The sequence below is a fragment of the Dendropsophus ebraccatus genome, chromosome 4 (assembly GCF_027789765.1).
Source record: "Dendropsophus ebraccatus isolate aDenEbr1 chromosome 4, aDenEbr1.pat, whole genome shotgun sequence".
NCBI classification, from domain to species: domain Eukaryota; kingdom Metazoa; phylum Chordata; class Amphibia; order Anura; family Hylidae; genus Dendropsophus; species Dendropsophus ebraccatus.
The window spans coordinates 113,438,105-113,463,277 of record NC_091457.1 but is presented as its reverse complement, the minus strand read 5'-3'; the positions used below and the strand labels follow the sequence as shown (position 1 = coordinate 113,463,277).

General features: G+C 47.5%; 1 protein-coding gene across 1 annotated transcript in view; it reads left to right on the top strand.

Moving 5' to 3' along the window:
* Window positions 1-4,278: 4,278 nt before the first annotated feature.
* The window catches only part of P4HTM (prolyl 4-hydroxylase, transmembrane), a 53,269-nt gene continuing 32,374 nt past the window's right edge, over window positions 4,279-25,173 (top strand). The window contains exon 1 of the mRNA XM_069968744.1: window positions 4,279-4,747. Coding sequence (XP_069824845.1) covers window positions 4,382-4,747 — 366 coding nt within the window. The 5' untranslated portion in view covers window positions 4,279-4,381. The remainder of the gene's footprint in view (window positions 4,748-25,173) is intronic.

Here is a 25,173-nt window from a genome sequence, read left to right as displayed (position 1 = left end):
ATGTACTCTAATAGAGGTATTGCAGTGCATTATACAAGCAGTCTCCTAGTAGGACAATATTTCACAACATAAAAAAACAATAACGAAAAGCAGGTCCGCACGTTCTGTCAAAAGATATGGATTATGCCTTTAAGAAGAAAACGGGAAAAAAATTTATATCGGCGTAGTCATATCAACCCCCAGATGAAGTTAACTTTCCATTGATACTGCATTGTAAATGTCATAATGCAAATGCTTGTTTTTTTTGTTGTTTCGCATTCCCCCCCTTCATTCAATAATAATGTAGCCCGGGGTTGGAGCTGTGCATGCTGTACATGAGTACTGTCTCTGTAATACTTGAAAACACAGTTTTATAACTTTGTAAACAGTCATCCCCTAACAGACAGGTATCATTCCATGTCTGCGTATGTTGTAAAGTTGACATATTCTCCTTTTTAAAGCAGCCCTATCAGCAGGTTCTTTGGATTTTTCACTTTTGCCCAGAATACCCCTGCTGGATCCATAGCGTGTACATGCGCACACAAACACACAGAGAGTCTGCTGCAGCCATAGCACACTGAAGAAAAACATAATCTTCTCCCAGAAAGAAAACACCACACTGAGGCCAGAGGTGACTGCTACACTACTTATGTCTTCTCCTCCTCCTCCTCCTCCTCTATATTACACAGGATATCTTCATATTACACTGCTTCTCATATACAGTCATCCAGCATTCCAGGAAGAGAACAGCACAGATCTCCCCCCACACAATGGACTCTCCCAGCTCATAAACAAACTGCCAAATAGTGACCGACGACGCCCCCCCCCCCCTTACCTAATGGGGCCAGTGCTTTATTACTGCTATAGGGTGGGTTCACATTGTGGTATATTGCGCAGTTCCTAAGATCCTATCGCTTTTAGTGTTTTCAGCTGTCACTTATACCAGTATATACTGCTGTCCCTTCTCTTGTTTTGCTGGGTGCATTCTGCATACTTCCAAGTGTAACAATATGTTCCCATGTACTTAATCTGCTGTGAATTTGATGCCATGTATTGGCTGAAACTGATTTGATGCTGCAGGTTTTACATATTTATATTGGGCAACCACTTAAAGGGGTTGTCTGGAATAAACTGTAAATCTATGCAGCTCCTGGGGACATAACAGTGCTGCATACTTACCGGTCCTGTTGTGCTGGTTCCCAGCCTGATTGCTCTTTACTGCTCCCATTGTTTTTATAACAACCGCTGATGCGCCATTCCCACAGGACACCATAACCAAACTGACAGTTTCTCTTAGTCTGCACTGTCCCTTATCTCGGGTCTTGGCACTGCTGTCTGTTCCTTGGTGTCTTTGCCCCACATCTAATGACAATCCCATGTCTTTGGTCTCTTGGTCTAACCAACTTGTAGATAAACGAGGTGTCATCCCTGGGAAATGCATTTGGATTAGTGCATGGAGACGGCATACCCCCATCACCATCAATGAATGTGCAGCTATAAATAAGCAGGGGGTCGTGCCACAGCCGAGCTGAACACTGTGTGGGTTCTGATGAAGACCAGCTCCTCACACTGTTATCTCGGAGGGATGGCGCTTGCTTGTCAGACATGCACAGCTCTCGCCTTTGTTTTGATAAATCCAAGATTGCAGATATTTTTAGATGCAGCCTATGTACAGTGTGAACCAGCCCAGATGCACTCAGTCTGTTACTGTGGAAGCTGTGACACAGTTCTTGTATGCCAAAATCTAGCACTGCTCTATGTTATGTATTGCTAAGTACCTCAGCAAATGTGCCATTCAGGAGCCTAGGAAAGCTGAGTATGACCGCCAATAATCTGTAGAGGTTATCAATAGATTCTCTGCAGTAAGCACTTTGCTTTTCTGTAAATGTTCAATACAGTGATGAGGGTAAAGCGGAGACTAGAGAAAACCCACAGCTCAGGTTTAACCCCTTAGATGCCATGTTAGCAACTACCACAGTACCACCAATCACAATAGTAATTTTTTTTTTGTTATTTTTGCATTGTAGAATCAGTATGTAATATACAGGTGGCTTTGAATCATTCAATATCAATATGTAATATACAGGCAGCTGTCAACCATGAAGAATCAGTATGTAATAAACAGGCAGCTGTTGGTCATGAAGCATCAGTTTGTAATATACAGGCAGCTGTTGGTCATGAAGCATCAGTATGTAATATACAGGCGGCTGTTGGTCGTGAAGCATCAGTATGTAATATACAGGCAGCTGTCTGTCATGAAGAATCAGTATGTAATATACAGGCAGCTGTCTGTCATGAAGCATCAGTATGTAATATACAGGCAGCTGTCTGTCATGAAGCATCAGTATGTAATATACAGGCAGCTGTCTGTCATGAAGAATCAGTATGTAATATACAGGCAGCTGTCTGTCATGAAGCATAAGTATGTAATATACAGGCGGCTATCTGTCGTGGAGCATCAGTATGTAATATACAGGTGGCTGTCGGTCGTGAAGCATCAGTATGTAATATACAGGCAGTTGTCGGTCGTGAAGCATCAGTACGTAATATACCAGTGGCTGTCGGTCATGAAGCAGCAGTATGTAATATACAGGCAGTTGTTGGTCATGAAGCATCAGTATGTAATAATACAGGCGGCTGTTGGTCGTGAAGCATCAGTATGTAATATACAGGCAGCTGTCTGTCATGAAGAATCAGTATGTAATATACAGGCAGCTGTCTGTCATGAAGCATCAGTATGTAATATACAGGCAGCTGTCTGTCATGAAGAATCAGTATGTAATATACAGGCGGCTATCTGTCGTGAAGCATCAGTATGTAATATACAGGTGACTGTCGGTCGTGAAGCATCAGTATGTAATATACAGGCAGTTGTCGGTCATGAAGAATCAGTACATAATATACCAGTGGCTGTCGGTCATGAAGCAGCAGTATGTAATATACAGGCAGTTGTCGGTCATGAAGAATCAGTATGTAATATAAAGGTGGCTGTTGATAAGATTAACTTCTGTTTTGGCTGACTTTATGAAATCAGACTTTCCCCAGGATAGGATAGTTCCTAATAGAGAGTTAGCAGCTGCAGTACTGCTTACAACTAAAAATCACAGACACAGACATCTGATGTACGTATCAGTAACACAAGTTGGTGAAGTGCCCCCTTTATTGATTTGTGTAAGGCTATGTGCACACAGAGCAAAAGTGGCGGAATTCTCCGCTGTGGAATGCCGCCAACCTCCTTGTCATAATGACACTATGGGAGGCGTGCGCATCTCCTCACTCCGCGCTGAAGAATGGACATGCTCTGGGTGCATGTAGCCTTAGCTTTTAAAGACATAAGGGGCGTCACATAAGGGGCTCAGTGTATTCAAGTATTGCAAACTTAACATATGCATCAGAGTTCCTGGAAATTATCATTGTGAGCGAGAGTTCACATTCCTTTCTTCCTTCCAGACCATCTTTCTGTTACGCTCTGATCACAATCTAATTTAGAGAGCTGTGTGTGTGTATGTGTGTGTGTGTGTATATATATATATATATATATATATGTATATATATATATATATATATACAGAGACATAGACACACACAGACACACACAGACAGAAGGTCACGGGGGTAGCAGGTAAAATCACATCACCTAGCCTTATCATTGTTAGTCATAAAGAATCAATATGTAATATAATCATGAAGAATCCTTAATTATCAATATATAATATATAGACTCACGTCCAGTAGCCGATTATAATAGGTCTGTTTCAGGCGGTAGCTGGGGGCCCCAAGCTATCCTGTACTATGAACACCACGCTAGTTAAGCTGCTCCTGCTGCTGTAAAACAGGAAGAATTAGTATGTAATATACAGGCAGCTGTCAGTCATGAAGGATGGGCACACTATACAGGCAGCTGTCAGTCATGGGGAGGATCAGAGTATAATATAAAGGTAGCTGTCAATCATGGAGGATCACATAATATACAGGCAGCTGTCAATCATCATGGGGATCATCATGTAATCTAATACAGGCAGCTATCAATCATGGAAGATCACATAATATACAGGCAGCTATCAATCATTCATAATATACAGGCAGCTGTCAATCATAAAGAGGATCATTACATTAGATTTATGAAGCTGTCAGTCAACAAACCAATTAATCATAATATATATGAGACTAGTTCCTGTCAGGCAGCTGTCAGTGTCTGGGAGGATGAGATCCTGTAGCTGTCAATCATCTGCCTGCCAGTCACTGGGAGGAATCTGCGGTCTCCTAGTAACCGCCTTCCTGGTCCTCCCGTGACGTCACCGGCTCCGCCTGCAGGTGTCGCTGTGGCAGGTAGCACGCGCAGTTACTAGGGTAACGAGCGCGGCCCCGGCTCCTGTCAGCCAGTATCAGGCCAGGGGTTGGGATGGAGGCCACCGGGAACGGAGCACCGGGGATCGGGGGACCCCCTCCGACCCTCAGCGAGGAGTCCCCGCCGCCGATCAGGGACAGGCTAGCCGGCATACAGAAGGGGAACAGCGTGTGCTCGCGCTCCTACTTCGTGGTGGTGATGGTTTTCGTTCATGTCTACATCCTGAACGTTATCGCGCTGCTGCTCTATGTCTACTACAGCAACGGCAGCCAGAACGGTGCGGACAGTGCGGGGGGACCGGCCGCTGCCACCTCCAGCCCCCCGGCCGCCTCCACACCGGCCCCCGGACACAGAGCTCACTACAGACGTGAGGACGGCAGCGGGCCCTACAGCTACCTGCCCAGACTGGAGGGCATCAAGGTGAGTGACAGCCCGCGGTCACGTGACCTCTGCAGCAGCAGTTAGGGTGCCGGAGCTGTGTGACCTCGGCGGTCAGGAGAGCGGAATCATGTGACCCCAGCTGTCAGTGCTCGGGGTCATGTGACGTTTGCAGCAGGTGCTTGAGGCCATGTGACCTCAGCAGTAAAGTGATGCATACTAAGGAACCCATATCACATTTAATAAATTAAAGGGGAGGAGTTTCCAGGTTTTTACTTTATGGTAGATGAGAGCTGCAGCACTCTCCCCTTGCATTAGTTTTTATGACTGGTATATGATAAATTCCAAGTTACCTGGCCATACTTTTTTAATGTTTGCACCCTATTTATTGGACATTCTTTCTCGCCCCACCAGCCTTCATTGGTAGATCACTTCATGACTGAGTATAGGGAGAGATCGATCAATCATGGCAAGAGGGGACAGACCCAATCACTGGTGGTTCAGTCTGCGTGAAAGTGATGACAGTTTCCCTTTGCGTTCACTCGTACAGGATCTGCAGCAAATTTGATGCCCCAGAATTGATTTGCTTTGAATATGCAGCTTCAAATCTGCGCCATCAAATCTGCTGCAGATCCTGTATGTGTGAACGCACCCTTAGGGCCCTTTTCCACAGGCCCGATCAACAGTGTAAACGAGCGCCGATCCTATTCCATGGCCTGATGATCGTTTAGCGAGGGCTGCAGGGACAACGTTACCGATGTCCTTGCAGTCCTTGCAGCATACATTACCTAGCAGGGCTTCTCCTATGCTTTGTCTTCCTCCCCGGGTCCCGCGGCACAGCATCGACTCCAGAGCTGCCTGACTGAGCTGTCAGACCGCTCAGCCAATCGCTGGCCGAGGCGGTTCTGGACAGTGATTGGCTCTGACAGCTCGGTCAGGCCGCACCAAAGCTGCTGCTGCACCACAGGACCCGCGGAGGAAGACGGAGCATAGGAGAAGCCCTGCTGGGTAATGTATGCTGCTTCTCAAATCGTCGGTTGCCTGCGGGTGGCGACAGATGGTTTTAGGTTTGGGCCTAAATAAACGATCAGCCGATGACACGATTATCGGCTGATTGTTTTCTTTATTTCACCAAGCGATAATCGGCCGAATTGGGCCGATTATCGCTCCGTGTAATAGGCCCCTTAGGGTGCGTTCACACGTACAGGATCCATAGCAGATTTGATGGTGCAGATTTGATGCTATGTTCAGTTATTTAGATGAAATCTGCTGCGGATCCAGTATGTGTGAACGTATCCTTAGGGTATAAACCCACACACCGTATACGCAGCTTATTTACTGCTGCGATACGCAGCAAATTCGCAGCAGATTAGATCTAAATAACTGAACACAGCATCAAATCTGCACCATCAAATCTGCTACGTATTTGTCGCGTATCTGCTGCGTATACGGTGTGTGGGTTTGTACAGGGTTTGGGTTGTACAGGTTATTCCACGATTTAAAGGCTATGCCCTGTTCACGTGGTAGGGAATGAATGGCTGATCAGTAGTGGGAGTTGCTGGGACCCCCCCGAAAATCACTAGCATGGAGACCACAAATAAATGGATCAGTAGCCCTTAATACTCGGCCTCCACTCCCTTCACCCTCTACAGTCCTTCCCACTAGGGATGGTCCAAACCCGCCGAGGTTCGGGTTCGGCTGAACCCGAACGCTCGGCATCAGATTACCGCTGTCTGCCCGCTCCGTGCAGCGGGCGGATACAGCAGGAGGACCGCCTTGAAAACTGTGATACAGCTTATGGCTATGGCTGTATCCCAGTTTTCCAGGCGTTCCTCCCGCTGGATCCGCCCGCTGCACGGAGCGGGCAGACAGCGGTAATCATTGCGGATGGTTCGGGTTCGTACGAACTCGGTTCGGACCATCCTTGCTTCCCACCATAACCACGTCCGTACTTCAGTGCACAATGTTGTGGAGACCCGTAGAGATTGAATGGAGTGCTGATCAGGCGTGCATGCTGCTGCGACATTCACTGGCCCATGACGCTCCATACCCAGTGGGCGCTGGCTTGTAACTGCAGACAGACATCTGAGGTTGCTCTGTTGCTGGTCATTTAACTATATAGATGCTGTAATCTATAGTCAATGGCTGTTCAGTGCATTGTTGGTATTATGGTGGCCCAATGCTAGGCCGCAGTCACTGCTGTAACAGATGCCCTCAACAGCTTTGTTGACCAAGTGTGTTTAAATCAAAGCCTACAACAGCCCATAATGCTGTAGAAATAAATGATAAAATTATGTTTGCCTGCAGCCGCCACAAGGGGGAGCACACCGCATACACATTACACCCTGGGGGAGATTTATCAAACATGGTGTAAAGTGAAACTGGCTCAGTTGCCCCTAGCAACCAATCAGATTCCACCTTTCATTCCTCACAGACTCTTTGGAAAATGAAAGGTGGAATCTGATTGGTTGCTAGGGGCGATTAAGCCAGTTTCACTTTACACCATGTTTGATTATTTTCCCCTATATGTATTCTATCACTACCTATCACTTCATGAGAAGCAATGTGAATGTAAAGGTAGCATGCTCCCTAGTGGCAATAGCCAGCACTCTTTGCAGTAGGCTTTCCTGCTTCATCTGGACTAGTAAATGTACCAATTGCTGCCAATAAAGCTAATTTCTATAAACCAGCATGTTCAGACCACTCTCTTAATACTTTATATAAGTGACATTTATGGTTCCAGTTATGCATATAGATTTGCTGGTAAATATGTTACATTTTATTCCATTGTACATAGGATTAAAGGGGTAGTTCACCCATTTTTTTATTTTATTTTTTTCAAATCAACTCGTCAGAGCAAGTGCCAGAGATTTGTAATTTACATTTATTAAAAAATCTCAAGTCTTGTAGTTCTTATCAGCTGCAGGAAGTGGTGTATTCTTTCCAGTCTGACACAGTGCTCTCTGCTGCCACCTCTGTCTGTGACAGGAACTGTCCAGAGCAGTAGTAAATCCCCATAGAAAATCTCTCCTGCTCTACAGACTTGAGAGAATACACCACTTCCTTGCTGGGACCAGTTACATAGTTACATAGTTACATAGTTAATACGGTTGAAAAAAAGACACATGTCCATCAAGTTCAACCAAGGAGGGGATGGATACAGGGAAGGGGGAGGGATAGTTCTATACATATGCATCTATATTATTTTGCTCTAAGAACTTGTCTAGCCCTGTTTTGAAGCCCTCTACTGTTTTTGCTGTGACCAGATCCTGTGGTAGACTGTTCCATACATTCACAGTTCTCATGGTAAAGAAGACTTGTCACCTTCGGAGATTGAACCTTTTTTTCTCCAGGCGGAGGCAGTGCCCTCTTGTCCTTTGAGTTGATCTGAAAGAGAAAAAATTTTGGTGACCTACCTCTTTAAGACCAGAGTAAGGGTGCTTTCACACACACTGGATCCGCAGCGGATTTTACAGTGCGGATTTAATGCTGTGTTCATTCATTTAGTCAAATCTGCTGCGGATCCGCAGCAGAAAATCCGCTGCGGATCCGGTAGGTGTGAAGGCACCCTGAGGGTTCATTTACACGAAGAGATTTATCTAACAGATTTTTTAAGCCAAAGCCAGGAATGGATTTGAAAAGAGGAGAAATGTCAGTCTTTCCTTTATGACACGTTCTCTGTTTATAGTCTAATCCTGGCTTTGGCTTCGAAAATCTCTTAGATAAATCTCTCTGTGTAAACGCACCATAAGAAACACCAGCTGTAATAAATACTCCCTTTACGTTTCATTTCCTTTCCATTGACAAGATCTCTGCTCACTGTCAGTGAATTGGAACAATCTTGTTTGCATCCAGCGGCTTAATATATATCTTGGGTGACAATCAATGCGCTGCTACAAGCGAGCACTGATACACTGTAACTAAGCCTGCACCTGTGGATAAAATATCTGAAATGGTGTATTAGGCTGGGTTTACACTGCGTTTTTGCAATCCATTTAACATATATGTTTTATGGAAAGAACGGATGCAATTGTGTGTCATCCATTTGGATCCATTTTTCCATTGACTTCCATTATTAAAAAAAAAAAAAAAAAGATCCTTTTTTTTTAATGGACACAAAAGTAGGCTACGTTTTTCTGCCTGTTAAAAGTAACTAATTAAAAACAGATATGTTGAATGAATTGCAAAAACGCAGTGCAACCACAGATTGTCGACCACTTATAGCTATACTACTGACCGATCCCTGGTAGCCCCTTTCCTGTATGGAGGAGTCATATGCTCCAGACACATTGCTATCTCCTGAGAGAATTCCCATGTTTAGGGACAGGCTCTCTTCGACTTCAGATGATATCTGGGGTTTCCTTCCCACTAGTACAGGAGTCTCGAGATCATCAGTGCACCCTTGGGTGCCGCGTCATTCAGTGTTACCTCAGTATTAAATATCCAGTTGTACAGATTATGATTCCCCAATGCACAGCTATGTACGTGCTCCACCATAGGGAGAACATGCTGTTATGTTAGCGGATGGGCCATGCTGCCCCTCATTAGTATATTGTCAGGGGATGATGCATGAGGCAGCTGCTGTCCCCACACCGCTGTGCACTCCCTAGTTACAAGCTCCACTAACCACAGGGCTCTGCATGTATTTTTAGCCTGACCTATTTTTTTAATAATAAATTGTTTTTGTTATGTCTCACATCTGTGCCTTACCTTCCAGAGCTTGGTTAAAGGGGTATTCAGGGCTGCTTGCTGTCAGTGAATGAAAACATTTCAGCTGTTTAGCTATGTACATCATTAAAGACAGCAAGCAGGAGTCTGAACCACAAATGTATTATACAATAATAATAAAAATCATACTTACTTCAAAACCACAAAGCTGTTTTTAAGTGTTATTACCATAAAAAGTCATAGTTATAATCAATGTCATAGAGACATGTCAAAACCTTTCATCAGAGGGGGTCTGGATGCTGAGACCCCCACGATCGCTAGAATGAGCCAGAAGAAGTGCTCACCTAAACGCTTCTCTCCTCCATGCATAAGTCTAGGGAAATCATCACCTGCTGCGAGGAGAGAGACAGGGAGAGAAGTGCATAGGTGAGCTCTTCTCCAGAGATCATGGAAGGTCTCAGCACCCAGACTCTGACTAAAAAAACAAACAAAAAAAAAACAACTTATGTCAAGTTTTGACAGTAACACTTTAAAGTGAATGTACATCTTTCATATAAATAGAACGGCGGTGCCGCGGTCCTTTTTTTTTTTTTTTTTTTTTTGAATGGCGGCACGGTTCACACATATGGCGCCGTTCTATTCCCAGGCAATGGCTGGGGGTGAAGGACTATAGGCGGGCCGGCCCGCCTTCAGTGGAAAATATGAAAACAAATGTACTGCTGGTACATTCGCTTTAAGGCTACAGATGTAGCCTGTGTTAACTCGATCACAATGACATGTTTAACTCAACTTTCTAATTGACTTAACATAGCTCCCTGACATCTGTATGTTCCCACTTCGGAAACATTGTTAGGAAAAGGCGCCTGTCTCGTAATTATTATTGGTGACTGTCAGTATTACAAGACAGACACCTTTCCCTGCTATGTTCTCGTAGTGGGAACCTAGCCTAAAGGTGACCATATACTTTAAGGTAGCTTCACACGTACCATATCGCTGCGTTAATAACGCTGCGAGTCGGCTAGGTCCTGGCAGATCACTTTCACTACATACACGCAGCAGTCTGAACGACCGCTGCGTGTATGTAATTCTGCCGGCCGCTTAACCCTTTCAGCTCCCGCCCGGCTCCCGCTCCCACTCGGCCGGGCGGGATAGCAGTACGCTGGGACCCTGTGCAGCGAGGACAGGTAATGTATACAGCGGAGTGGGAGCGGGAGCCGAAAGGGTTAAGCGGCCGGCAGAATTACATACACGCAGCGGTCGTTCAGACCGCTGCTTGTATGTAGTGAAAGTGATCTGCCAGGACCTAGCCGACTCGCAGCGTTATTAACGCAGCGATACGGTACGTGTGAAGCTACCCTTAAGGAGTATTGCCATCTGACAAAGTTACCCCCTAACCACAGGATAGGTGAGAACTAGCTGATTGTAGGGGGTCTGACTGTCAGTGCCCCTCGCATTCCCCTTAAATGGGAACCCCATTCTCCTGATAGAATGGAGTGGCTGGTTGCTCATGCCCCCTAATGCTTTGTTTATTCCCTATTTGAGCCCAGAAACTGTGTTCAGCTGTTTCCGGAAGCTCCCATAGAAAGTAAAAGGAGAAGTGGCATGCAAGCCTAACTGGCAACCACTCCATTCTAACAGGAGACTGGGGTAACTATTCCTAAGAATGTGACAGGGAAGGGGGGGCAGCAGCAGTTAGTTATTCACTATCCTGTGGACTGCCAATTTGAAGGGGTATTTCCATCTCAACTAATATAGTTATACTTGTTGGGCTCCTCGAGTTAAAGGGGTTATCCAGATAATAAAAACAATATTCCCCTTACCAATACTACCCTATGTCTAATATACACTCACCGGCCACTTTATTAGGTACACCATGCTAGTAACGGGTTGGACCCCCTTTTGCCTTCAGAACTGCCTCAATTCTTCGTGGCATAGATACAACAAGGTGCTGGAAGCATTCCTCAGAGATTTTGGTCCATATTGACATGATGGCATCACACAGTTGCCGCAGATTTGTCGGCTGCACATCCATGATGCGATTCTCCCGTTCCACCACATCCCAAAGATGCTCTATTGGATTGAGATCTGGTGACTGTGGAGGCCATTTGAGTACAGTGAACTCATTGTCATGTTCAAGAAACCAGTCTGAGATGATTCTAGCTTTATGACATGGCGCATTATCCTGCTGAAAGTAGCCATCAGATGTTGGGTACATTGTGGTCATAAAGGGATGGACATGGTCAGCAACAATACTCAGGTAGGCTGTGGCGTTGCAACGATGCTCAATTGGTACCAAGGGGCCCAAAGAGTGCCAAGAAAATATTCCCCACACCATGACACCACCACCACCAGCCTGAACCGTTGATACAAGGCAGGATGGATCCATGCTTTCATGTTGTTGACGCCAAAATCTGACCCTACCATCCGAATGTCGCAGCAGAAATCGAGACTCATCAGACCAGGCAACGTTTTTCCAATCTTCTACTGTCCAATTTCGATGAGCTTGTGCAAATTGTAGCCTCAGTTTCCTGTTCTTAGCTTAAAGGAGTGGCACCCGGTGTGGTCTTCTGCTGCTGTAGCCCATCTGCCTCAAAGTTGGAGGTACTGTGCGTTCAGAGATGCTCTTCTGCCTACCTTGGTTGTAACGGTTGGCTATTTGAGTCACTGTTGCCTTTCTATCAGCTAGAACCAGTCTGCCCATTCTCCTCTGACCTCTGGCATCAACAAGGCATTTCCGCCCACAGAACTGCCGCTCACTGGATGTTTTTTCTTTTTCGGACCATTCTCTGTAAACCCTAGAGATGGTTGTGCGTGAAAATCCCAGTAGATCAACAGTTTCTGAAATACTCAGACCAGCCCTTCTGGCACCAACAACCATGCCACGTTCAAATGCACTCAAATCACCTTTCTTCCCCATACTGATGCTCGGTTTGAACTGCAGGAGATTGTCTTGACCATGTCTACATGCCTAAATGCACTGAGTTGCCGCCATGTGATTGGCTGATTAGAAATTAAGTGGTAACGTGCAGTTGGACAGGTGTACCTAATAAAGTGGCCGGTGAGTGTACATGTATAACCTTGCAGCCTTTCCCTGTTTTTTTCTCATTTTTATCAGCTTAGGACTTATAAAATCCTCTACTTTGGGTCCACTCTGACCACGCTCAGCTCCCTCTTCCCTCTCCCTTTGTAGTCACAGGCCAAGTTATGCTGCGTTTACACGGAACAATTATCGTGTGAATTTGCACAATAACGATCGAATTCAAACGATAATTGTACGTGTAAACGCAGCGAACGATCAAGCGACGTGCGAGAAATCGTTCATTTTGATCTTACAACATGTTCTAAAATCGTCGTTCGCAAAAAATACGCAGATCGTTCCGTGTAAACAGTTGTTTACCGATTTTTCCTATATGCGAGATAGGCTTAAGCGATCGCAAAACGAATTTTCTGTACGATATATCGTTTCGTTTAAACACTGATAGTTATGAAAAAAAAATCGTTACCTCGAAATCGTTAAGCGTACGATTGGGCGAATTATCGTTCCGTGTAAACGCAGCATTAGCTGTCTATTGACTTGGTAACCCGACCCCCAGGAGACGTTATCTCAATCATCTCCATGCACCTGTGCTGCTTCCATAGACTTACATGTGTCCCTGAGCCTAGGTTTCTGTAATATGAAAAGTTATAGTTCTATCTCTGCTTGTTGTCAGTAAATGCAGACATATGTACCTGTCTTTGTGTCACAGCTCTGTATATTAAAAGTGTTATGGATGTTTTTAGAGTCTGGATGGCATTAGAAGGTTTTCATTCACAGTCAGTAAGCAGAGATCTAAACCTGGCAGCAGCTAGAAAGGCAGGAGATGGCTCAAAATATTCAGGGGGACTTGGTGAGTAAGACCAGCTAGCATTTAATTTTTTTGCTCCTACGTGAATAACACCTCAGACTAATCTAACCTGCTGATAGCTCCCTAATGCGCACAGGGAACAGAGGAGGAATGTATGTCTCTTAACTTCTTCCTCTGCGTTGTTCCCGTGCTGTTAGCAGTGTAATCCTCGGTCTGAAGCACCGTTAGGCGCACTGCCCCTGGAGCACCGATTCGACCCGTCCACTACATTGATTATCAGTTCACACACCCAATTTTACATTTTAGTTTTTTTAAGGTAATTTACACAACCACTTGCAGCCTTGTGTAAAGCGGTGCTGCAACTCACCATAGATCACACACAGTGACACTGACACAGTGCAGGTGCTGTCGGTATCACAATGTGACAGCGCTGCTTTATGTGGTTACCATCCTGCTGCTTTCCTCCAGTACTCCCCCTGTGTGTCTGGACTGGTGGCTTCTCCTGCTGACTCCATGCGTCTGTACTATAAAGAATGGGGAGTGAGGTCCCTGTGTGCACTATGTATAGTACTGTACTGTAGTGATGAAGTTATACAGTCTGACTATGGTAATATAGATAAACAGCTCTCCTCAAGGGGAGAAAAGAGCAGCATATTGTTAAGGTTAAATTTATATGTTGACCTCTCTCTATGGAGAGAAGCCAAAAACCCAGGTAAAGGATGGTTTTTAAATTATATCTAGAGTTGGAATCCTGCAGTATTACCAGCTCGTTACTTATACGTCATGGACACAGATAAGACAATGTATCATGATTATAAGCCTGGAGAAAATGGCCCAAGTTTTATTATGGTCATCACATTTTATAGACAGATAAAATATAGGGTGGTGGGGGGCGTGGCTTGAGCATGGCCGGGTGAAGACGTGCCTGATCGCAGCTCCGGGCCCCGCGCTACATTACCGGGACTTACCCCTCACTATCGCCTCAGCGTTATGCCCACCGGGGGCAGGAAGACACCCGCTACCAAGCCGGTCAATCCCCGCCACTCCATAGACCGATTTGTCCGGGCAGCACCGAGTGTGTCCCCGTCCTCTCCACAGCACTCCAAGATGGCCGCCGTGCGCTACCGCCTATGGCGTTCAACCGACCTCAAACTTTGCCTATCTCTCTTCTTCCTCTTCCGTCTCTCCACTTACCTCTGTCTCCCGTGATGGATTGCCCCACAAAAGACTGTTACCGATCTAAGGGCCCGGACTGGGTCCCCTGGCCTGCTCTTCCGCGTATCCCTGTGGTTCCCCCTTTTTTCTGCATAGGTTTCCTGGACGGCGGTCCTTAAGACCCCCGCCCCCCTACTGCTTGAGAGGCTTCTGCCTCATAACCCCCCCCCCCCCCTCTTTCGTCTCCCTCCCCTCCACCTCCCGCTTTGCTCTTCTCTTTCCTGTCCCTTCCTCCCCCGTGGTTCGGGGGCCCCTCCCTCCCTCCCTTTCTCTCCGCCTACGCAGGTCTGCTCCTCACTGAGTCATGTCAACAGTGCTCTGTTTGTCACTCAACGCTCAAGGTTTGAACATTCCAGAGAAGCGTTCCTCTCTCCTACGCCTTCTCTGGGCCAAGAAGGCCTCGGTGGCCTTCATTCAGGAGACCCACTTCAGGGGGGATCAAATTCAGAGGTTGTCCGATCACCACTTTCCGGATGTATATCACAGTTGCTCTCCGGACTCCAAGACGAAAGGCGTGGCGATCTTGCTCGCTCGCTCGGCCCCATGGGAATTCATAGACCAGAGGTCGGATGCTGAGGGTCGGTCCCTCTTTGTTAAGGGGAAAATGGCAGGTGTTCTGTGCACTTTTGGCACAGTTTATCTCCCGAATGTAGGTCAGTCCGCCTTCCTGGAACGATGCCTCTCTGAAGTTGAGGACTTTTTAGAGGGGATGATTGTCTTCGGGGGGGACCTCAACATGGCTCTCGATCCTCTTCTAGATTCTTCCTCGGGCCGCTCTGCCCTCTCTTTCTCTTCCCTACGACGGGCAAAGCAACTTCTTCACTCCCACCAGTTGATGGACTCTTGGTGACTGCTCCACCCCCGTGACAAGGACTACACCTTCTTCTCGCACCCACATAACGTGTATTCCCGCATTGACTACCTCTTTATATCCCATGCCAGTCTGGACTGTGTGACGGCAGCCTCCATAGATCCCATCTCCTTTTCGGATCACGCGCTCATCACTCTCTCTTTATCTTTCTCCCCCCCCCGCCCACGCAGCTGGCGGTGGCGCCTGAATGAGACCCTATTGAGGGACCCGGGGGTCTTGGCGGAGGTCCAGGCTGACCTCACCTCTTACTTCTCTAACAATACGTCGCCGGATTCCTCCCCGCTGATAGTGTGGGAAGCTCACAAATGCTTCATAAGGGGCACGTTTATTAAGCTTGCATCCCGCTTAAAAAAAGAGAGATAGGCCAAAATACTGTCACTGCTTGCGCGAATCGCGGATCTAGATAAACGACACAAAACGACCTTGGATCTTGTCGCAGGTTCGGAGCTGGCGGACTTGCGAAGGAAGCTTAGAGACCTCACATTCGCGAATGCCAAGGCCTCTCTGGCGCGTTGTCGCCGTCACTATTTTGAGTTCGGCAATAAGCCAGGCAAGACATTAGCTCGGGCCCTGCGACAACAGCGAGTTCGCTCCTTCATTCCCCATGTAACTTCCCCCCCTGGCGTGAAACGAACCCTGTCCTCCCAAATAGCAGACTCCTTCCGGGAATACTACACCTCTCTATATGGCCTGTCCACTCCCACGACTCCCTCGGACCCCCCGTCTCTCCATGCGGCCATTGCCTCGTACTTGACAGACTCGGGGTTACCGACGCTGACTGAGGAGGATGCCACCTCACTCGAATCCCCCATCACGGTGTCGGAATGGGATTGGGCCCTTAAGACATCCCCGTCGGGTAAGGCCCCGGGGCCGGACGGCTTTACCTTGCCCTACTATAAGACCTTTGGCTCCCTCCTCCGGGACCACTTCCTGTCCGCTTTTAACTCCGTGTCCACTGGCTCCCCCCTCCCCCTGGATGCCCTCCGCGCACACATTTCAGTTATCCCGAAAGATGGTAAAGACCCCTCGCTCTGCCAAAATTACCGTCCCATCTCCCTCCTCAATCTGGACCTTAAATTCTTTTCAAAGATCCTGGCGGCCCGCCTTACTCCCCTCCTCCAAGCCATAATCCACCCAGATCAGGTGGGATTCATGCCCATGCGGGAGGCCCGCGACAACTCTATTAGGGCCATAAATATCATTCACCGGATGCACTCCTCTACCCTCCCTGCCATGCTCTTGTCCACGGATGCGGAGAAGGCCTTTGACCGCGTAGGCTGGCCATTCCTCTTTGCCACACTCCGGCATATCGGCCTCGGCCCTCACATGCTCGAGTGGATAGGCTCCCTGTACTCACACCCCTCGGCTCAGGTATCGGTCAATGGCCTTCTATCCGCATCCTTCCCCATCTCCAACGGAACAAGGCAGGGCTGCCCCCTATCCCCGCTCATCTTTATCCTGACTCTGGAGCCCTTCCTTAGACACGTGAGGCGTAACCCGGATATTTCAGGGGTGCAGGTGGGGCCGAGGGAACACAGAGTCGCCGCCTACGCGGACGACCTCCTTTTCTTCCTTTCCCAACCCAATGTCTCCCTCCCCAACCTGTTGGCAGAGTTATCTAGCTATCAAGCCCTCTCAAATTACAAGATTAACCTCCAGAAATCTGAGGCGCTCAATATTACCCTTCCGGCGGCGGCGGTCTCCTCCCTAGCGGCGTCCTTCCCCTTCCGTTGGTCCCATTCTTCCCTTAAGTATTTGGGGATCCAGCTCACACCCTCCCCATCCGACCTCTACAAGACGAACTTCCCGCCTATGCTTCAGTCGATAGAGAGGGACTTGCTGAGGTGGCACAGGGGCACCTTCTTCTGGTTCGGCCGATGCGCGATTTTCAAAATGAATGTCCTACCCCGTCTCCTGTACCTATTCCAGGCCCTCCCGGTCGCGGTGCCCTTGTCATACTTCAGGCAACTCACCTCGCTCCTGACCAAATTCGTGTGGGCGCACAAGCCACCGCGGCTAGCAAGGACAGTCCTGTATCGCCCCAAATCAAGGGGGGGATTAGGGCTGCCTAATCTCTACCAATATTACGTGGCCACACATCTGACCAGAGTAATAGACTGGCACCGCCACTCCTCCTCCAAGCTTTGGGTGGACTTGGAAATGACGATGGCCCCACTGTCCTTGCTTGCAGCGCCTTGGCGGCCAGATTCTGCACGCCTGGTAGGCACTCACCCCACTATCGCCCCGACGCTCCGAGTCTGTCACAAACACCTCTCCTCTCGCTTCCTGGCCCCACACCCCTCGCCCCTGTTTCCGATTCTGAGTAACCCCTCCTTCCGCCCCGGGATGGAAGACGCTGGCTTCCGCACCTGGTCACGGGCTGGATGCTTTCGGGCCCAATTCTTTCTCAGGGGCTCGGCGTGGCCCACGCTCTCTGACCTCAGTGCCCTGTCGGACCCCTCTCCTCTTGGGTTCTGGAGAGCTCTCCAACTCCATCATTTCCTCCTTACTCTCCCGCCGCCCTCCTGCTTTGCCCGTTCACTTACCCAATTTGAATCCCTTTGCTTGGGATCCGGCCCCTACCGACACTCTCTCTCCATTTTGTACGCCATGTTGGGTTCCCCCCCGGACCAGTCGCCACCCCCCTTTCTCACAGCGTGGGAGGAGGATCTGGACACATCCCTCACCGCCGCACAGGTGGACCGTATACTCTCATGTACGCACTCTTCCTCGATCTCTTCTCGCATCCAGGAGGCGGGCTATAAGCTCCTATCCCGTTGGTACCGGGTCCCCACCCGTCTTCATCGAATCTTCCCTGAAGTGTCCCCGTTGTGCTGGAGGAATTGTGGAGAGGAGGGATCTCTTCTGCATACATTCTGGAGCTGCCCCATAATAGTGCATTTCTGGAGAGAGGTGTGGCGCATAGCTTCCACCTTTACGGATTACCCTCTTCCTTTCTCTCCTGCCTTTTTCCTCTTACATGTGTCCGACATCCCTCAAAGGAGTTACCGTTCCTCAGTCCTTCGACACCTGGTCAACGCCGCCCGGGCTTGTATACCTGCCTTGTGGCGTCAACAGGACCCGCCTAGCCTGGCGATGTGGATCCGGAAAGTGGAGGACATCAAACACATGGAAGACCTGACAGCGCAGATCCACGACAAAAATGCCCGGTTCTTTAAAACATGGTACTATTGGGATCAGTTTACCGAGTCCGCGGAATACAGATCATTGCTGACTCAGTGAGGACCGCGTGCCATCCCTGTTCACTTCCCGACCGTCCTGTCTACTTGCTCGCTTACCTTACCCTCTCTCTTTCCCCCCTTTCCCCCACTTTGCTGTTCGGTTGAGCGCTAGCTCACTCCCTACCACACAATTGAGGTTCGTTGTATATCACTTTGACACTTTATGGGAGCCGTGTTTGGTTGCTCTTTGTTTATTGTTTCCTATATGTCCCTTTACGTCCTGCGAGACGCTGGTAGCGCTTTTTGTTACATAAAATGTGAAAAATTTTAATAAAATTCAGAATTCAAAAAAAAAAAAAAAAATATAGGGTGGTAACAAATGCTAATAAGGCATAGATGAGGCGGTGCTAGTGATTTAGATATTCAGTCATGCGCAATGGCATCTATATTAGTATTCATTACTATTATTCAAAAAGGTTAGAACAATACATTCTGTGCAATGATACTTTCACATTATTCCCACTGTAACAGACAGTCAACTTTCCTCTGAGAACGGCCTTGAACGCTGATAAACATGTCTCTGAGGGAAATAGTTCTTGAGACAAAACATCCTTTCTAGTGTCATATCAGAAGTTTTCCAAGGTAAGAAATGGTCCAACTATAAGTTAACCCTATCAGGGACTCTCTAATTTTCTGGAGCTTCTGAGCAAGAGGCCTATATATATGTGTAGTCATATAGGTACGGTGCAGGTAGGTAAAATCGCATATCCTGGCCTTATCAATATCATAGGAAGAGGCGAGTTTGCTAAATGAACGTGCTTGCAAAAAGGGAACTAGCAATTAGGTTAGGACAAATCTAACCTGCTGATAGCTCCCTAGAGTGCACGGGGCGCAGAGATTGAAGGTATGTCTCTTACCGCCATCCTCAGAGCCATTCCTGTGCAATTTTAATGTTGTGCTCCATATAGTAAGGTCGTTTGGAGCATTGTTCCACCCACTGATCACCAATCCGGCTCTCCCCCAGCTCGGCTGCTCCATGGGGACTTGGTTACAACCGCATTCAGATTGCAAATGTGTGGCATATAACCGGAAAATATAGCTTGCACCCAGCAGTATCATGGACTGTAAAACTTTCTCAGGCTGGAAGGTCCGCTTTATGCTGAGGCGTTTTAAACTGAATTGTCCTTAGTCATTGCGTGGAGTGGCAGCTTATGTAATCTTTTCTATGTGGGAGAAATGCACCCCCCCCGAGAGTGGACAAGGAACCTGGCGCTCTTTACTCCTCAGTGTCATGGATGCTATCACATACATGGTGTGTAAATCATTTTTGTCTTATGCATAGAGATGTCTCTATCACCTCACCAACAACAGTGCCATGGGGGGAACTGCCTAGTTGCCCAACAGCCCCAATGCTGCCAGACATAGCCCCCCTGGGCTCTGGGTCACACCATCCTCAGACACAGTGCCGTCACAGCAATGGCGCCACAATGGAGACCCATGGAGAAGCAGATGGAAAGAAAAAAACCTCTTACTCTGTACTCTCAGCCAGGGAGACTCAGAAAAGCCAGGCTCTGACCATATATATATATATATATATATATATATATATATATATATTTACTGATTAAAATAACCTGAATGGGGGAGGAGTGCTGAACCAAGGTAAGGGTGGGTTCACACTGCGTTTTTGCAATCCGTTTAACGGATCCGTTTCTTTTAACGCTCAAAAAAGTAGTGTCAACAGTACTTTATTGTGCGTAAAAAAAAAACTCATCCGTTTTGATCCGTTTTTTTTTTTATATAATGGAAGTCAGTGGAAAAACGGATCAAAAACAGATGCGCACAAATGCATCTGTTTTTTGCAATCCGTTTTTTGCAAAAAAAAACGGATCAGCTAAATGGATGCTAAAAACGCAGTGTGAACCTAGCCTAACCAAGGTTTTTTCTTCCCATCTGCTTCTCCTTGTTTTTTTGTGGTGTCAGTCTCCATTGCTGGTCGCCGCGTGGGGATGCACCATTTTTAAGTTAGGGACCCACACTTTATCAGTAACCTTGATGTGGTGTGGGCTTATGCATTTTGATCAAAATGTATCTAACTCGTAAATGGTGCTAACTCGTAAATGGTGCTAAGAAGCAGATGGTCCGTCATGCTTTTTTGTGGATGTGCTGCCATGTCTATTTTTCTCTTTACTTCTATTTCTGATAAAGTAACAATTCCGGAACATTTTGTCTTACAATTCTACATTGTGTTGACCCTCTGTTACTCTTCCTGGAAATGTAAGACTACATTACCAGCTTTTTGTTCCGTTTTACAGTCTATAGCTGACAGCCACTTTAATAAGATTTCTGCTGGGTTTACATGTAATAATTTTCATCACATTCCGATGGAGAAAGCCATGGAACCTTCTGATACCAACACACTTAATGTCATCACATGCTACCTAATCCTGGTATTATTCCATCACCATGGGAATTTTATACTCCCAGTCTCACAGTGTCTGCACCTTGTGTTTCTGAAGCAGTTTCTAATTCCCTTGAAGGAATGTGGCTTAACCTTCACTGACCTTTAGTATGTGATACAGCCCTGGCCAGTCAGCACTTTACCTTGAAACCTTATAGTGGCAATGCTTCATTATACCTATTGTAGACTCATTTAGGCTCTCCACCCCCTTCTCTGTGTCCACACAGTCAGCCAAGTCTTTAGCATAGGCCATCAATTTTCTAGTGGTGGGGGTCCAACACTCCATCCATTAGCAGGTTGAATGGGGCTGAAATATTTATGTAAAAAAAAGCAGGATCTTCAATGTTCACTGCCATAGTACTTGTCATTGCATTGTTGTGACCTTTATTAGTGGCATTGCATGGTGCATAAACATCTCTATCCATAACACAAAAATGATTTACATGCCATGTATGTGAAAGCAAAAGGACGCTGGTTAACCTCTGGGAGATCAACCAAAACACAGCAGAGACACCATCACGTGTCTCAACGTCAGTGTATTCTAGAACACTGCCCCCTAGGTAAAAATGTATGTGAAAGCATCTATGACACTGAGGAGTAAAGAGCGCCAGGTTCCTTGTCCTCTCTTGAGGGGTGCATTTCTCCCACATAGAAAAGATTACATAAGCTGCCACTTCACGCAATGACTAAGGACAATTCAGTTTAAAACGGACCTATTTAACCCCTTAACGACATCGGGCGTAAACTTACGCCCTGGCGCCATGGTACTTAGCGCATCAGGGCGTAAATTTACGCCCGATGTTTCCCCGATCGCTGCGTGTTCACACACAGCGGTCGGGGAAGATGGCCTGCTATAAATCATAGCAGGCCATCTTAGCTTCTCGGCACGGGGGGTGGTTAACACCCCCCGTGCTTACGATCGCTGCTATAGGCTGATCAATTCAGATCAGCCAATAGCGGCGATCGGAACCTTTCCGGGTCATCGGTGACCCGATGACCTGGAAAAAAATGGCGGTCGGTGCTGTCCGAGGACGGCACCGACCGCCATTACTGTAAAAAGTAATGTTGATCGCCGTGCCACCGGCCCGATCGCCGTGAACGGCCAGCCGGCCGTTCACGGCGATCGGGCCGGTGGCACGGCGATCAGAGTCCCACAAAATAGTAAATACCTGCCCTGGACCCCTCAGCTAGGTAGCCGAGGGGTCCAGAGCAGGTATTTGTACATTACTCACCTGTCCCGGGCTCCTGATCGGCGTCTTCCGGGTTCGCGGCGTCCTCCGTCATTCCGTTCGGTCTTCGGGTCTTTCCGGCGGTCCTCGTCGTCTTCTTTCGGCTATTTTCGGCTCCAGCCTCGTCATTTTCCGGATTTTGCGCTCTGCTGCCCCCTAGCGGCTGATATGTGTAATACACTTATCAGCAGCTACAGGGATATTCAGAATATAAAAAAAAAATTTTTTTTTTCCCAAATTTTTTTTTTTCTATTTTCCGCACCCTATCGCCGCTGAGTGTTGATCAGCATCGCACGAAAGTGCGCTGCTAATCAGCAACTCCTCCTTTTTGGCGTAGGGTGTTTTTTTTCTATATTCTACTGCCACGGTCTGCTTATAAGTGCCGCACATTGCGGCATTTATCAGCAACTCCTTTGTTGGCGTAGGTTTTTTTTTTTATACTTACTGTAAAAAAACACGTAAAAAACACTACATTACACCACACTACATTGAATAAAGTTTGACACTACACCACTACATACCCCATATACTAGTCCCCGTATAAAGATGGCCCCCAGGGTGTTTTCGGCGTCAGAGGGATACGTTATTATTGCCTCCGACACCAAAACAGCCAGTGAGGATGAATGGGGGGATCGTTCTTTCCTCCATTCATCCTCATCATCCAGTGACGTGTCTGGGGGTAGCGTAGTGTACGCTGCCCCCCAGACACGTCTTTTCCGCCAGTACCGTCCCAATAAGAGATGATGGTATGGAGTGAAATTCTACACACTCTGTGACAGTACCTCAGGGTACACTTACAGATTTAGGGTACGTGCAAACTGCGGAATGGCGAAGGATAACCCTTTGTGCATTCCGCAGCTGGCACCCACCGGCGGACTGATGCGGGCGCATGTCTCCACCCGTGTCATAGACTCCATTCTATGCACGGGCGGAATCCGTCGTCCATCCAAAGAATGAACACGTTGGACGGAGAGCGGAATCCGCCCGTGCATAGAATGGAGTCTATGACACGTGTGGAGACGTGCGCCTGCATCAGTCCGCCGGTGGGTGCCAGCTGCGGAATGCACAAAGGGTTATCTGTCGCGATTCCGCAGTGTGCACGTACCCTTAGAGTGTATGTAGGAAGGGACACCCGAATCCAGCCCCCAGATGCCCCCTCCCCCCCCCCCCCATCCTCGGAGTTAGTGGGAAGATCGTCCGGGAACTGATCTTCCCACTGCTGGATAAAGGTCACCACCTGTACGGGGATAACTTTTATACCAGCACCCCCTCTTCCAGTCCCTCGCTGCCCTGTAGCTTGCGGCACGATCCGAAAATATCAGAAGTAGTAATAGAGCCCTAATATTTAGCAGCCATGGAGCGGACCCAGCGCTTCTGGATATGAAGGACCCCGTATCGCACCAGGACAACATTTTCCAGGTGACGTCCCCCACACTGGAGAAAGGGAGACCCCAGAAAAAGTGCAGAGTGTGGGGTAACAGGGGGATCAGGAAGGACACCATTTTACAGTGTGACACCTGTCCTGATCACCCCGGCCTCTGCATACAGGATCGCTCCAAGGCGCACCACACGTCACTGGGGTTCTACATTATCTAAATTCTGTCCCTTATTCCTATTTCAGGGGTCACGTTGATCCAGGGATTATTCTGATCGCCATTATGGAGTCAGGAAGGAATTTTTCCCCTGTGATGAGGCTACTGTCGTCTGCCTCACGAGGGGTTTTTGCCTTCCTCTGGATCAACACAGGTTGAGTTTGATGGACACCTGTCATTTCCAACCTTATAAACTAATAATTGGCCCAATACCCCCAAATAAATTAGAATTGTCCCTTTTCCCCAGCTAAATAGGTATGGCCGCCATTCCCATTAGAGGAAGCCATGATGCAATTACAAAGCCTCTGTGCGGCCAGGACAGTAGAAACCCCCCACAAGTGACCCCATTCTGGAAACTACACCCCATAAGGAATCTAAGAAGGGGGGCAGCGGGGATATGGCCCCCTGGTGACGGCCACATTTGGGACGTGAAAATGAAAAAAATTGTATTTTTTATTTTCTCGGCACATGTTCTACGTAAGTGCCCGTCACCAGTGGGGTCCATATGCTCACTGCACCCCTTGTTAGATTCCTTATGGGGTGTAGTTTCCAGAATAGGGTCACTTGTCGGGGGTTTCTACTGTCCTGGCAGCACAGGAGCTTTGTAATTGCGACATGGCCTCCATCCTCCATTCCAGCCTCTAAATGGCAACTCTGTCCCTTTGGTGACTTGCCCTGTGCCCATATGGCACATTATGCCCACATGTGGGGTATTTTCGTACTCAGGGGACACTACCCTACACGTTTTGTGTTCATTTTCTTTTTTAACCCCTTGTGGAAATGGAAAAAAATCAAGGCTAGACCAACATTTAGTGTAATTTTTGTAAAATTTTTACTCTAAATTATTAATCTTGTCATGTTTTTTCATTTTCACAAGGGGTTAAAAGATAAAAAAAAAACATTTAATGTGTAGAGCAATTTCCCCTGAGTACGGAAATACCCCACATGTGGACATAAAGCGCCATGCGGGTGCAGGGTGAGCCTCCGAAGGGAAGAAGCGCCATTTGGTTTTTGAAGGCTGGATTTGGATGGAATGGATTTCGAGGGGCCATGTTGCATTCAAAAGGCCCCTGTGTTGCCAAGACAGTTGAAACCCCCCACAAGTGACCCCATTATGGAAACTGCACCCCTCAAGGAATGTAACAAGGGGTGTAGTGAGCATATGGACCCCACTGGTGACGGACACAAATGTGGAACAATGTGGCGTGAAAATGAAATATTACATTTTTTACACTATAATGTTGGTTTAGCCTTGAATATATCATTTTCACAAGGGGTTAAAAGAGGAGAAAAAAAACAAAATGTGTAGCGCAATTTCCCCCGAGTCCGTAAATACCCCACATGTGGACATAAAGCGCCATGTGGGCGCAGGGCAAGCCTCCGAAGGGAAGGAGCGCCATTTCGT